This window comes from Emiliania huxleyi, assembly GCF_000372725.1.
Source record: "Emiliania huxleyi CCMP1516 unplaced genomic scaffold EMIHUscaffold_59, whole genome shotgun sequence".
NCBI lineage: Eukaryota > Haptophyta > Isochrysidales > Noelaerhabdaceae > Emiliania > Emiliania huxleyi.
Window position 1 is genome coordinate 338,251 of NW_005197576.1, and position 14,037 is coordinate 352,287.

The 14,037-nt window shown below is 67.2% G+C and overlaps 2 protein-coding genes across 2 annotated transcripts; one reads left to right on the forward strand and one right to left on the reverse strand.

Moving 5' to 3' along the window:
- Nucleotides 1-1,156: 1,156 nt before the first annotated feature.
- On the reverse strand, nt 1,157-1,388 carry EMIHUDRAFT_357492 (hypothetical protein; the record flags this gene model as incomplete). Its single annotated transcript, XM_005764510.1, has 1 exon — nt 1,157-1,388. A coding segment is annotated over one exon (232 nt), but the record flags the coding sequence as incomplete, so codon positions are not given.
- Nucleotides 1,389-11,612: 10,224 nt separating this feature from the next.
- EMIHUDRAFT_213927 (hypothetical protein) lies at nt 11,613-13,293 on the forward strand (the record flags this gene model as incomplete). Its single annotated transcript, XM_005764511.1, has 4 exons — nt 11,613-12,188; nt 12,403-12,498; nt 12,536-12,686; nt 12,716-13,293. 4 exons carry the CDS (start codon nt 11,613-11,615, stop codon nt 13,291-13,293), a joined length of 1,401 nt encoding a protein of 466 aa, XP_005764568.1.
- Between the last annotated feature and the right edge of the window lie 744 nt (nt 13,294-14,037).

Sequence of the window (14,037 nt, forward strand, 5' to 3'; positions counted from 1 at the left end):
GACTGCAGCGACGGGCTCGACGTCGACAGCCGGATCGAGTCGGCAGGCCGAGCTTTTGGCGCTCTTCGGAAGTGCCTTTTCAGCTCGAGGGACGTCTCGTTTGCCGCCAAGCGCGCGGTCTACACCTCGCTCATCCTCTCCATCCTGCTCTACGGGTGCGAGTGCTGGGCGCTCACCGAGCGCCTCCTCCACCGTCTCCGCGTCTTCCACGCACAGTGCGTGCGTGCGATGTGTCGTGTCACTCGCAAGCACGTGTGGGAGCACCACATCACGACTGGCGAACTCTGCGCCAGGCTAGGTCTCGACTTCATCGACTACTACATCGACCGACGCCGGCTGGGCTGGCTCGGGCATGTCAGCAGGATGGATTTCAATCGCCTACCTCGTCGCATGCTCTCATCGTGGGTGCCTCACGGCCGGCCGATCGGGTGCCCCAACATGACGTTTGGGCGCAGCATCCGCACCGCGCTCGACAAGTTCCACATCGACCGCTCGAGGTGGCCCGAGCTCGCCGCCGATCGCTCGGCCTGGCGCCAGACGCTGGAGAACAGGCGCCCGCCCGACGCCTTCTTTGCCATGCCGGCGAGGGCTAGGCCGCCCTCCCCGCGCATTGCGCGCACTAAACCAGTGCGCTCATGCTTGGCGAGAACCAATGCAGCGATGGACATCTCGCTACAGGCGCTCGCGGGGTCGTGAGTGGGGGTCCCCACTGCTGCCCCTCTGACTATACATTTGTCTGTGGTGATGCCTTTCCCTGAGAACGCACACAACGCCTCGTGTGTAATGCCCTGTGTTCCGCGAGTGCGTGTGCCCCGTCGTCCATGCTAGGACGTGTGTAACACTGACTGACTGACTTAGTTATCACATATATCAGTTATCTCACACATGCCGATGTACCACAACTCATGACACATGAGTATAATAAACTCCAACATGTGCACCACCACACGCAAAATTCATGTCCGACACACCGAGTCGCCGCGACCGCGCCAGCACGACCACACACGAGCCCAGGCGCCCCAGGGTGGAGAACGACAGAGACGTACCGTATCAGTACACACACACTTTTCGTGACCTGACCATATCTTGGTCTCTCGCGCACATGCCGACACATCTCATGGCATGTGTACCTTTCATCTCGCAGACGGCGATCAACTGCTGGCCTCGACTGTTGGAGACGCCGCGCCATCGGCTTGCTGCGGGGCCTCATCGGGCGCCTCGACGGCGACGACGTACGCCGCGAGCACCCGTTGTTGGTTGTCGTCTCGCGCCGGCGCGGCGCCGCCAACGAGGCACGAGCAGAGGCGGCCAACGATGTCCATGCTCGCCCGCTGCAGCCCAAAGAGCAAGAAGGAGAGGAGGCCCTGCCCGTCCTCCAGCGCGACCATCACCATGACCAGCTCGACGGTGGCGGTCGTCTGCGCGATCCCTCCCTGGTCGCGGTAGTACCAGCCGCACAGGCCCGCCTGGCCGAGGCACTTGAGCGCCATCGCCGCAACCAACACGCCGACGGAGAGCGGGTACGGGAACGGGCTCGTGTCGCCCGGCGCCGGCACGCTCAAAAGCACCGTCTGGCTCCGGCGGCGGCCAGGCATGTCGCGTGCTACTGCGAGCAGACACGCCAGCTTGGCTGTCCCAAAAAGGGCGTAGAGCACCGCAAAGGCCAGCGCCTGCTTCCGGCCGTACGCGAGCCAGTAGTCGGTGCCCACGTCGGCGGGCGACGGCCGCGGCGGCCCCGCGGCGCCCAGCGAGAAGGGGAGCGAGATCGCGAGGCCGACGGCAGCCGAAGCGGCCAAGTGGAGGCCGAGCCCGAGGCGGCGTTGCGGCTTCCCGCGCAGGCGGCTGCTGCGTGCCCAGTCGAGGGCGAGGAGGAGGAGGGAGGCGTTCGTGGACCAGCGCAGCGCGTCGATGGCCGCGTACTGCAACCTGTAGGTGGGCGTGTCGGAGGGGCGCATGCCGAGCGAGTGGTTCGCCGCCTGGACGCCGCAAAAGGAAGCGGCGAGGAGGCCCTGCAGCACGAAGTGGGCGAGCAGCTTGCGCATGCCGCGGCTCCGCCGCCAGTCCGGAGTGAGCGCGCCGGTCAGCGCGAGGCAGACGCCCCCGGCGAGGGAGAGGCAGAGCATCGCGAAGGAGAAGGTCGCCTTGATGCGCATCGCCTCGCGCGGGCTTGACTCGGAGGCGAGGATGCCCGCAAAGAAGAGGAGCAGGAAGGCGGCAACCTTGTTGAGGGCGAGCGCCGAGCTCAGCGTCGCGAGGAGCGGGCCGGAGGCGCCGTAGATGCGCGCGATCACGAGCGCCGAGTTCGCGCACGGCAGCAGGGCGTAGAGGAAGATGTAGTCGCCGTCGGGCTCGACCCAGCGCATCGCGAGGAAGGCGGCCATCGGTAGACAGAGGCTCTTGAGGGCGACCACGGCGAGAGGCAGCACCGCGGCAGGCAGCGAAGTGAGCGAGTCGAAGGCGCCGACGAAGCCGAAGCCGCCGATGAGGTAGACGAGCGGCTGAAAGGGCCGGCCGAGTAGCTCGATGGGATACGATGCGAACCAGGGCAGCGGCGCCGCGACGATGAGGCGGTACGCGAGGCCGGCGAAGACCGAGAGGACGAGCATGTTCGATCGGAGGCCCACGAGCACGGTGCACAGGGTGGCGGCGAGGGACGGCCGGACGGCTGGCTCGCCGCTCCTCGCGCCGCTGACGCCGAGGAGGACGTACGCGAGCGGGTTGAAGAGGAGGGCCTGCCGGGGCCGGGGTCGGGGGTGGGGGTCAGGGTCAGGGTCGGCGGCTGGAGCGGGCTGGGTAGGAGCGGCGAGGAGGAGGTCCCGCATCGCGGCGAGGGTTAGGGTTAGGGTTGGGAGGGCTGGGGAGCAGGAGGTCCCGCATCGCGGCGAGGGTTAGGGTTAGGGTTGGGAGGGCTGGGGAGCAGGAGGGCCTGCATCGCGGCGAGGGTTAGGGTTAGGGTTGGGAGGGCTGGGGAGCAGGAGGGCCTGCATCGCGGCGAGGACGTAGAGCGCGTCGACGCGGCCGGGGAAGAGGATGCCGAGGATGGGGACGCCGAGCCCGACGTCGTCGCTGTTTGTGCCGAAGATGGCAAACAGCGCCCCTCGCAGGAGGGGCTCCCCGGGCGCGCCGCCCGCGCGTGAGGCGGAGCGGGAGCCGATCAGGTACGCGGCTCCGAAGACGAGCGCCTTTGCCGAGCCGATCACGAGCATCAGCGGGAGGATGCCGGCGGCGGGCTGCAGCTCGGAGAGCGCTCTGAAGAGCACGCACGGAAAGCCGATCACCGCGACGTAGTGCCCGATTCCCGCCTCGGTGACGGGCGTGACTGCGCCGGACCGCTTGAGCAGGAAGCCGAGCAGCTGGATGCTCATCACCTCCAGCAGCACCTTGCCGAGCATCTCGAGCGCGTCCGGGCTCAAGTGGCCGCCCGGCGGCGGCGCCGCGGGCGGCGCATCCACCGCGGTCGTCGGCGGCGCCCGGAGCGCATCCGACGGGCGGGCGGCAGAGGGCTCGGCTGCAGAGGGCTCGGCTGCAGAGGGCTCGGCTGCTGGGCTCGGCCCGAAGACGCCGAGCAGCACCGCGCCGGCGACGACGGTCGCGGCGGAGGCGAAGAAGACCGCGATGGCGGAAGGCTGGCGGATCTCGCGGAAGAGGAAGATGCCGAGCAGCCCTGCGACGACCAGTGAGGCCTGCAGGATCGGGTACGCGACGCCGTACGGGACGGAGTAGGCCGACATGGCGAGGAGCTGGCAGGCGTTGGACAGGTTCCAAACCAGCCCCGAGCCGAGCCCCGCGAGGAGCGTGCCGCGGCTACCGAGCGGCACGGGCTCGCCGCGGCAGGCACGGAAGGCGGCTGCGAGGCTGGCCGCCGCAGCGAGGCAGCCGCAGCCAAACGAGGGCAAAAAGGCGAGCGAGGCGACGCCAGAGAACTCGTCCGAGGGGAGGAACTTGAGCGGCACCAGCACCGACCCGCCAAACAGGCCCACACTGGCCGCGGCACAGATCCCGAGCGGCCGTGACCCGCCCACTCCGCCGCCGCGCTCTGCCGCGGCCAAGGCTGCCGCCGCTCCCGCAGAAGTCACAGTCAGCGGCGGCGTGTCCGGCGACTCTACTGCGTCACCCGTCGGGCTGCTGGCTCCACTGCTGGTGGCGGTGCCAGTGGCGGTGGCAGCACCGCCGCCAGCCATGAGCGGCTCGAGCGTCGGCGGCACGCCCCGCTGCTCGATCCACCCGCCCAGCTCGTCACTCTTGACAATGCCGGCCACCCCGAGCAGGAGGAGGCCTGCAGCGAGGAGGCTCAAAGGGAGAGAGACCACCGGCAGCCCGACTGGTGTGGGACCAAGAGTGCCCCACAGGAACGCAACCAGGATGGCAGCGCCGCCCCAGACTCCCTGCGCCGTGGACAGGCCGACGTTTGCGCAGGCGACAAAAGAGAGCGACGAGGCACCAACAAAGAGTGCGCCGGCGAGGGCGCCGAGAGGAACGACGGCAGGCGGGTGGCCGAGCAGACCCATGAACGGGAGCACGGCGCACGACGACGCCCACACTCCCAGCGCGAGGTAGAGGTTGAAGATGAATGGGTGGACAAGGCCCGCGCTCTCGAGCTTGGAGAAGGCGGCGAACGATCCGTTGAAAACCGCGCTAAGCACTGCGAGGGAAAGGCCGACGGCGGACGCCATGGCAACCAGCGCTCTTGACACAGCCTTGTTATTGAGAAGAAAATACTTGCCAGGACTTGGGACACTTCTCCCCCCCCCTTTCCTCCTCCTTTTTCCCCCCCCCCCCCCCCTCTCTCTCTCTCCCTCTCCCTCTCCCTCTCCCTCTTACTTCCAACCGCCAGCACACCGCCAGACGGGCCAGCCTCCTCCTCCGCGGCCAGGGGCCTGCGCAGCCGCCCACGCCGTCTGCTGCGCAAGCACAGCCGAGTGGCGTGCGGGGTGTGCACGTCTAGATCTCGCACAGCCACGCGGCGGTAGACAATCAGCACGGCCACGTTCGCCAGGGCAAACGGCGAGAGGCAGGGTGTACTCGCTGATGATGCTAGCGACGAGGAGCCGATGGTACCACGGTGTGAAAAGCTGCGGCCGAGAAGTGGGAGGCCGTCAGTGGTGGTGTGAGTGAGACGTGCTCCTTGCGCCGGCTCAACGCGCCTCTCTTCGTTAGCGTCAACGTCGACGCGGGAGCCTGGCTGGATGTCGGTGCAGTGCGCATGTCAGGTATGTGTTGTCAGCGCGCGGGTATGGCGTGGGTGCCGTGAGGGTGGGCATGCGCGTGCGACATCAATCACCAGCAGCGTAGGGCAGACGACGGGGAGGCGGAGCAGACGCGCAGGGCGAGACGAGGGAGGGAGCAGGACTTTGCGGAGATCAGCAGGAGGATGTACGATGAGATTAGGAGCAGCAGGGACCCGGAGGCGACCATGTGGTTGTGGAAGAGTGGAAGACGGCTAGTGCTAGAGTCCCCCATCGGGAGGACGACCCCGGCTAGTCGCCGACCACACCCACAAAGAACCCTGCACAAAGATCCATCTCACAGTGAGGAGCGTCCGTTTTTATTTTGCGGCCTAGATGATCTAGTAACTTGAGCACTTGTGACTTGAGCACTGGATAGGGTCGATTCCGCACTGAGGGAGGGTGTAGAGGATGTAGAGTGTAGAGCGCCCTGTAGAGCTGTAGAGATGTAGAGCGCTCTGGAGCGCTGTAGAGCTGTAGAGCTCTACATCCGCCGCGTGACGAACTGCCTGCGTTGTAGAGCGATGTAGAGCGCGATTTTGCTGTAGAGTTTGTTGTAGAATGAAGAGGCTCTACAGCCAAACCGCCGGGAAGGCAGTGACTCAAAGAGGTCGAGCCGCGCTAATGGGGTGTCTCCGAGCTTACTGGAGCTCTGATGGACGGCCCTGACTATCCCTGACACACAGAGAGTCACTCTGACGACACACAACACCCTACAACTGCGTCATGACCAGCCTCGTGCCATGCGTCGCCGGTGCCGCATTCGTCGCTGTGCTTCAGGCGGTGGACTGCTTCAGATTCCGCATGGTACGGGACCCCTCGATCGTCTCAGTAACTTGGGTAGATGTCACGCCGGAAGCTCCGACGGTACAGCCCGTGCCTCCCCGACCCCGTCTTTGTAGCCTCTGCTTTGTCCCCCTTTCCCCTTTATACCGCAGGCCGAGTCTTAATTTCTTTTGCCCCCGCGTTGCCGTGCATTTGTCCCGGTCACGAGTGCCATGCGGCTCATCGGTGCTGGCTCAGCGTCGAACTTTGGGCCGACAATGTATCATTTCGAGCTGCAGCAGGGAAGCCAGTCGGTCTCGCTGTCATTTCGGTACTCAGCTCTACGAGTACTGCGCGAAGAGGTTGATCTACGCTGGCCCGATTTGGCCAGTCGCCTCCCAAGCTTCCCCAGCAGGCGGGCGCCGGGGCGGCACACCCGCGCAATCGTTCGCGAGCGTGGGCTGGCGCTGGAGCGGTGGCTGGCAGCGCTGTTGCTCGGGTGCAGAGATGACGCATCGACGGCACGAACTGTATTTGCGGCGCTCCACGCGCTCGACGAGGGTCAGGATACACCGCAGCCGATGCGAACGCCGCTACGTGGCGGGTGCGGGCCTGGAGAGCGGCGTGCGCCATGGAGAGGAGGCACCCACGAGCAATGCTCTGCCTGGACTCGGCCTTTGCGCTGTAGGGTTGCTGGCGGGCGGTGCCTCCTGGGCGTCTTTGACGCTGCGGTCTCCTGTCCCTCCTCCGCCGACGCGCGAGTGGCTACAGCGGCAGCAGTGACGCCACTGCTCGCGCCGCCGCCGCTCGCCCTGCCGCACTCGCTTCCACAGCAGCTGCCGCGGAGGTCGGGGTCCAACCCGCCGCTTTCGCCGCCGTCGCCGCTGTCCATGCCGCTGCGCGTGCCGCGTGGCGCGAGTACGACCGAGGAGAGCCTCCCTCCCGAGCGAACAGCCTCCTGCTTCTCCTCCTGCAGCTCCTGCTCCCCCTCGTGCAACTCCTCCTCCTGCGAGAGGGGCGCCGTCGGCCACTGGGAGGCGCGAGCCGTGCCCCTCCCACTCCCGGCTGGCCCACCGCCGACCCGCTCCTCGCCTCGCCGCCAAACCTCGCCGCCACGCCTCGCCGTGGCCCCGCCGCAGGCCGCGGCACGTCGAGCCGGGGCGCTCGCCGCCCTCCTCTGCGCTGCGTCTCTCGCGCTGCTGGCGCTGCTCGCGTGGCAGGCGGTCGAGGCGGGCACAGTCGAGACGGGGGCGGTCGAGACGGGGGCAGTGATGACGGGGGCAGTTGAGACAGGGGCGGGCGCAGGCGAGGCGGGAGGCGGCGAGGCGGGAGGCGGCAGCGAGGAGGAGGGCGCCCGCTCAACTGCTCGCCGCGTCGCGCTCGACGCTCTCGCTCTTGTGCTGTGCGCTGCGCTTGGCTTCGCCTCCGTCGCCGCGGCAGGCGCCAGAGCGCCCCCCTGCCGCGCGAGGCTCGTCTCGCGCCTCTTCCCTCGCCTCTTCCGCCTCCACCACAGCTGTGGTGTTGCGTCGCGCCCTGCCGCTGCCGCCGCCCCCGCAACCGCCTTTCCGCCGCCCTCCCCCTCCTGCCGGCCTCTCCCTCCTGACGCGGCGGCGGAGAAGCAGCTCGGCCCGCCCTCCGCGCCCTCTCCCGCGCGATCGACGTCTGCAGTCGCATCCTCGCCTGCGGCCACGGCGAGCTCCCCCCCCGGCACGCCCGCCTCGCGGGCCTCAGGCTCGTGCGTCTCGTCGGGCGAGGGCGGTTGTCCGCTCTAGAGAGTGCGCGCCGCCACCGCCAGCCGCCCCCACCGCGGCCTCGAGCCCCGTATAGGCGGCTCGATGCGGCCCTCGCGGCGGGAAGGGGCTGCGCGGAGAGAGGCGGCCTCCCCAGCGGCGGCGGGCCAGCAGCGCCAGCCTGCGCCGGGCTCCGCCCTCACCGCGGGAGGGGTGGCCATGCTGGCGCTGCTGGTCGACTCGGGAAGAGGAGGGTCGCTCGACGTGGAGGCGCTGCTCTGCAGCTTGGAGCAAGGCTTGGTTGCGGTGCAGCGAGCCTTTGGCCCCTCCCTCTCCCTCGCCGCCCAGAACGACGCGCGAAACGTGCGCAAAGTGCGCGCCGCAGCGGAGGCGTGCGTCGAGGAGACGGCCGCGAGAGGCGCCGGCGGGGGCAGCCACGACGCGCTCTCTCTGTCGGCACTGCTCTCGTGGGAGGCGGCTGCGCTGGGGGATGCTGACCTCCCGGACCCGTCCGCGGCCATGGGCGCCCCTCCGCTCGGGTGACTGTGCCACTCGCCTCTCCGCTGCTCCGGAGAGGCTGTCGCTCCTCTTGTAGGCCTCACATGGCTGGCCCGCTCACTCCGCTTCCTGCAGCTCGTCCTGCAAGATGTGAGCTCCGGCGGCCCTCCCGCGACCAGTGCAGCAGGCGCCGAGCGGTGCAAGGAGGCCATGTGGCGAGCGTACGAGGCGGTGTTTGCTCGCTACCATGGTTGGCTGGCGCGCTCCATGTTCATGGGCTCTGCCAAGGCGGCGCCCGGCTACGAGCAGCTCTTGCGCCTCCTCGCGCCGGCCGCCGGCGGGGCGGTTCGCGAAGGGCTCGTGTTGCGCGAGATGGAGCAGTTTTCTGCTGCGGCAGAGCCCGTGGCTGACGCCATCGAAGCGGCGCTCGCAAGTGCCGGGTTGGTAGATGAGCGTCGCGTTTAGGCGTGTTAGCTGTGTACAGCGCGAAAACCCAAAACAGGGGGGCCGTCGGGCCGAGACGCGAGAGCCTGGCTGCTGCTCTAAAAACAAGGTGTGTTCTTGCACCCGAACAGGACCGTTGTCATGGCAGCGTGCCTGGCGGACACGCCGGAGCAGCTTGGGCAGCACAGCAGCCGCCTGAGCAATTAGGTCTTTGAGAGAGATGGGGGCCATTGGGGGATGCGGGACAATATATTACATGCGAACGGGGAGGAGCAGAGGCGGAGAGCGCGGCGAGCGGTGTGTGGCCTCACCGCTCGTGCCGTGGAACAGGCCGTAAATTGCACCGCCTGCTCGGAACGTGGCAGCTGATGAGAGAGCACCGCCGCCCAGCGCTCCTAGCTGGTGTGCGTCACCTGGCGAGCAGCAGCCCAACCCCCACAGACCCACCCCAATGGCGAATGCGGTGCAGCCGCAGCAGGCCTGCAGAGAATGCAGCAGTAGTGGGGCGGGGGCGCAAATTCGGGGCGAGATCCGTGAGAGGAGAGACCCATGCGGCTGCATCGCGCTGACGGCAGTGGCAGGCCCCACAGCCGCAGGTCGCTCCAGCCCCGCCTTGGCTCACCGCATGGACTGGGGCAGCGGGGGACACCCAAGTTGCAGAGATTGCTTGGCGCTGCGCCACGCAGGCAGCCTCGACGGCGCGGCGCGTAGCCTCGTCCTCATCTGCCTGTATCACCCTCGCAATCGCTTCGTCTGTACTTGCTTGCATAGCAGCCTGCTGTGGCACGTTGCTCTCAACGACAAAGCCATCAACGACGGGGGGAGCTGGATAGAGCGCGGCGACCGGCGTTACCTCTACTACGGAGGCCGCCCCTTTGCTCATCGAATGCGATTACTGGGGCTACGCGGTGTCGGCGCAGGACGGCATTCACTTGCTGGGTTCGGGCACTGAGCAGTCTCGGGGATCACCTCTTGTGCCCTTGTTTGTACTCTTGGCACCGTGGAGTGCTGGGGGGGGCGACAGGGAGGATATGGCCTTGAGTTATGTGTACGCCGACTCAGGGTGTGTGGCAGCCCGCTGGCTGTGTGTCTTGTGAGCTTGTTTGTGTCTGTGTGTCGCTCGAGAGAGAGATTTTTAGCAATACCAAACAACTCTAACACTCACACGTAATTTGGGGCCTGGAGCCCTGTTCACGCGCGCGCGAGACGTGCAGACAGGGTTGCCAGGTGAGAGCGAATGGCGCGGTTCACGCCTCGCACAACTTTGTTTGTTGTTGAGAGAGAGATTTTTAGCAATACCAAACAACTCTAACACTCACACGTAATTTGGGGCCTGGAGCCCTGTTCACGCGCGCGCGAGACGTGCAGACAGGGTTGCCAGGTGAGAGCGAATGGCGCGGTTCACGCCTCGCACAACAGAGAGAGAGATGCGCTCTGCATGGTGGGACATAAAAGAGAGCGAGTACTTGGGCGAGTAGGCCGTGCGGTCAACGCTGCCGCGCGCGACTTTGCGCGCGAGGCGGCGCAGCTTGAGAACGGCGGTGGGCGAGAAGCCGCCGCCGAACGTCTCGTGGAGCAGCAGTTGTTTGTTGTTGTCGCTCGTGCGTGTCGTCATCATCTGTCCAGCGTCCACCCATACCGCGTTGGTGTCCAGTCCGAGCCTGGCTGTTCTTCACCTTTCTACCTACCTACCTACCCACACATGTATTCTTTTTTTGCGGCGACCCTCATCATGGGGTAGGTCGTAGGTAGGGTAGGTCTGGGCCCTCCCGTCGGGTTTTCCCCTCTCCTCGCGCTGGAAATTATTTTCACAGCAGAAAAAGAATAGTTAGAGGCTGCGCAGGCCGTCCCGTTTGCTGTTTGAAACGCCTGTTGCGCTGGCCGCTGCGCGCGCGCTGGCCGCTGCCGGGGCTCTGTCTCACTCTCACGTGCCGCAAGATGTGTCACACACGGCGGCTTCTGCCACCTCTCGATTGGTTCCACTTTCTACGCACACCTACCGGGGAAGGGGCGCTTGGGAGCGGGGGCGGGGGCGGGGGCGGGGGCGGGGGCGGGGGCGCGCAGCGCGCGGCGCGCGCGCGCAACAGAGGGTAGGGTGGGGAAGACGGCGAGGAGGGGGCGGCGGCGGCGGCGGCGGCGGCAGCGCGCGCGCGGCGCGCGCGACGGGGGGGCGGAGCAGCGACCGCTGGCGCGGTCGCTGCTCCGTCTGTGCCAGGGACGCGCGCTCTGCGCCGCTGCAGAGCGCGCGCGTCAGGGCAAGGGGCATGCGTGGCGGCGCGGGACGCGCGGCGGCGGCGGCGAGCAGCCGAGCGCTCCGTGAGCGGTGAGGCGGCCGGGCGAGGGCGCGGCGGGTGACGGGTCAAGGGAGCAGCCCACACCCGGCGTCGCTTTTTGAGCGACGCCTGTGGTACGCCTGCGGCTGCGCAGGGGCCGCAGGGCGGTCAGTTGTGGGGCGAGGCGGTGCCGGCCGCGGGCCGGGTGCAAGGCGCCGGCCTCGGCGCCGCCTCGGCGCGCCGCACGGGCGCGGCGAGCCTCTGAGCGGGAGCCGAAGGTTTGCTGCGGTAGGTAGGCCCGGGCGGTAGGCGGTAGGTGGGGTGGTTTGACTTTGCCGCAGAGGCCGTCCCTAGCTGTGAACAGCAAAACGGGACAGTATTTTCCGGGGAAATCACGATGTCAAACGTCCCCAAATGGGGATCTGCTGCTTGTAGGGCCTGAGTGTGGCCTGCCATGTCACAGGGAAGGACTGTGGTTGCAGGAGAGTACCACCAGCCATCACTTTAGTTGGTATAATAGTCCCCACCTTCACGCATCCCATGATTTTTTTTAGTTTCCCATAAGTAGGGTAGGTAGGTAGGTAGGTAGGTAGGGGCACCGCAGGGGCCGGTCAGGTTTTTGCAGAATTTCATGATGAGGGCCGCAGCAAAAAAAGAATAGGAATCCACACGCACGCATGGTGTACTCTGCCTCGCGGCGCGTCAAGCCACGCAAGGAAGACGCGTCGACCTTGGACGCAGTCGTCCTGGAGGCGGTGGTCGCGGAGCTCGACGCGACAGACCGAGCTGCCGCTGGCGCTCTCGGGCGTGCAAGCGATGCAGTCGGCGCAGCAGACTGGCGCGCGGCAGCGGAGCACAGCGCGGTGGCGCAAGAGCTGGCGTGGAAGGTACTACACACTGGCCATTGGACCGAGGTTGCGCCGGTGTGGCGTGCGGCCTATGCAGCGGCGTGCCACTGCGCGGCGGTGGCGTGCACGAGCGTTGACGCCGCCTCCGAGCGCGAGGTGCTGCTCGGCGCTCTGCGCACCGTCGACCTCGGGCTGATGCTGGGAGACACGCGCTTCCGTGCCGCGCTGCTGCGGCTGGCGCGGCGGCTCGAGACCCTCCTTTCCGCCGCCGGCGGTGGCGGCGGAGAGGGCGCGTCTGGCGAGGGCGTGGTGCCTGCGAGGGCCGCGGCGGTCGCCGGTCCGAGCCGCCTTCCGAGCGGCCGCTCCCTCGAGCCGGCGCGCGAGGCGACCCGCATCGCTCTCGCCGTGAGCGGCACTCCCCCTCCCTCCTCCGCCGCCTCCGCTTCAAGCGCCGCCTCCGCCGCCGCCACCGCCGCCGCCTCCGCCGTCTCCGCCTCCGCCTCGGCCTCGACTTCCGCCTCCGCCCACCGGCCACTGAGGGGCCACCCGGTGCCGCGGCTGAACCGCCCGCCGCTCTCCTTGAGATGACCCGAGACGACCCGAGACGACCCGAGGTTAGGCGCCGCGGCTGAACCGCCCGTCGCTCGCCTACTTTTTCAACGAGCACATGAGCCAGTCGCAGCCGGCGCTTCTCGAGGGTGCCACCAGCGGCTTGGTCCTATTCGTAGTTCATGATCAATTGGTACTAATAGGCGCTTCTCGAGGGCGCCATCGACGGTTGGCCTTCGATGGGCGCTCGCCGCTGGACGCTGCCCTACTTGCGCCGGGCGGCGGGGCACAGGACCGTCCCTGTGGAGCTGGGCGAGCGCTGCCTCTCGCTTGACTGTCATCAGGCTGTCCCAAGTAAGGAATGGCGATGTTCAATCAACCAGGCGAGCACTACCTCTCGCTCGACTTTGACGAGCAGCTCGTCCGGCTCTCCGACTTTGTTGACCAGCTCGAGCGAGCGGAGGAGGGGGGCGGCAGGCGCGCGTACCTCGCGCAGCACGCGCTGTTCGATCAGGTGCCGCAGCTGCGCGACGACATCGCCGTGCCCGACTACTGCTCGCTCTCGCTCGAAGAGGAGGACGAGGCGGAGGGGGAGGCCGAGGTGGCGGTGGCGGGCGAGCTTCGGATCAACGCGTGGCTCGGGCCAAAGGGAACCGTCTCGCCGCTCCACTACGACAGGTACCACAACTTGCTCGCGCAAGTGGTGGGCTCGAAGTACGTCCGCCTCTACTCGCCGCTGCACTCGGATCGACTCTACCCGCACCCTCCGGGGCTGCACGAGGTGAGCAGCCGCATCCTCGACCCCGACCAAGCCGACGAGGCCGCTTTCCCGCTCTTTGATGGCACGCCCTTCATCGACCTGCTGCTGCGCGAGGGCGAGACCCTCTACATCCCACCCCGCTGGTGGCACTTTGTCGAGGCGCGCGAGACGAGCTTCTCCGTCAGCTTCTGGTGGAGCTGACCGCGCGGTCCTGCATTTTTTGTGCTGAGACTTGCTTCACTCGCTTGCTTTTTTCGCTCTTCCCACGGCGGTCGCTTTCTAGTAGACCGGAGGGCTCGAAGCCTTTGTTCACACTCCAAGGGGCTGGACTTGCTTGAGATGATAAAGCCGCAGCTTGGGGAATGGCGCTCGGCGCCTGGCTGCGCGGGCCTGGGCACCGCAGCGGTCCGGGCACACGGCCTCACAGAAAACTGCGGCCGCCAGCGACACCCCCGACACCGACTGAGCGTCTCGCTGCGCGGACGGGGAGAGGAACACACAAAGGGACGTACGGTACGGACGTCCGTCCACTGGGATGAGAGTACTGGAGAGATGAGGTCGAATCTGCTTATTCAAAGCCGCCCACAGGAGCGCCGCCTCAACACGGGGTCTCGGCTCTACCGAGCCATGCTAGCTCCAGCCGCAGCCCCACCCGGCCGCCCGAGGGTGTTCCCGCAGGCAGAGAAGACCAATCCTGGGGAAAGTAACCGTCACGGGCAACGCGCCGCCGGCGCTGGCAATAATTATGCCACCGTTCTCGGTTCCGCTCGGGCCTCTTTATAGGGAATAATTTTGATATCCCTTCCAAGACGCCTGCTGGGGGCAGCTTCATCTGAAGCCGTTTGCACCGGTCGGCCCCCGCGTTGATGCGACTCGCAGCTCGCTCTCGCGACCGGAGCGGACAGCGGTCCATGTGCTGCTGCTCGGCGGCGGGTGGGCTGTTGG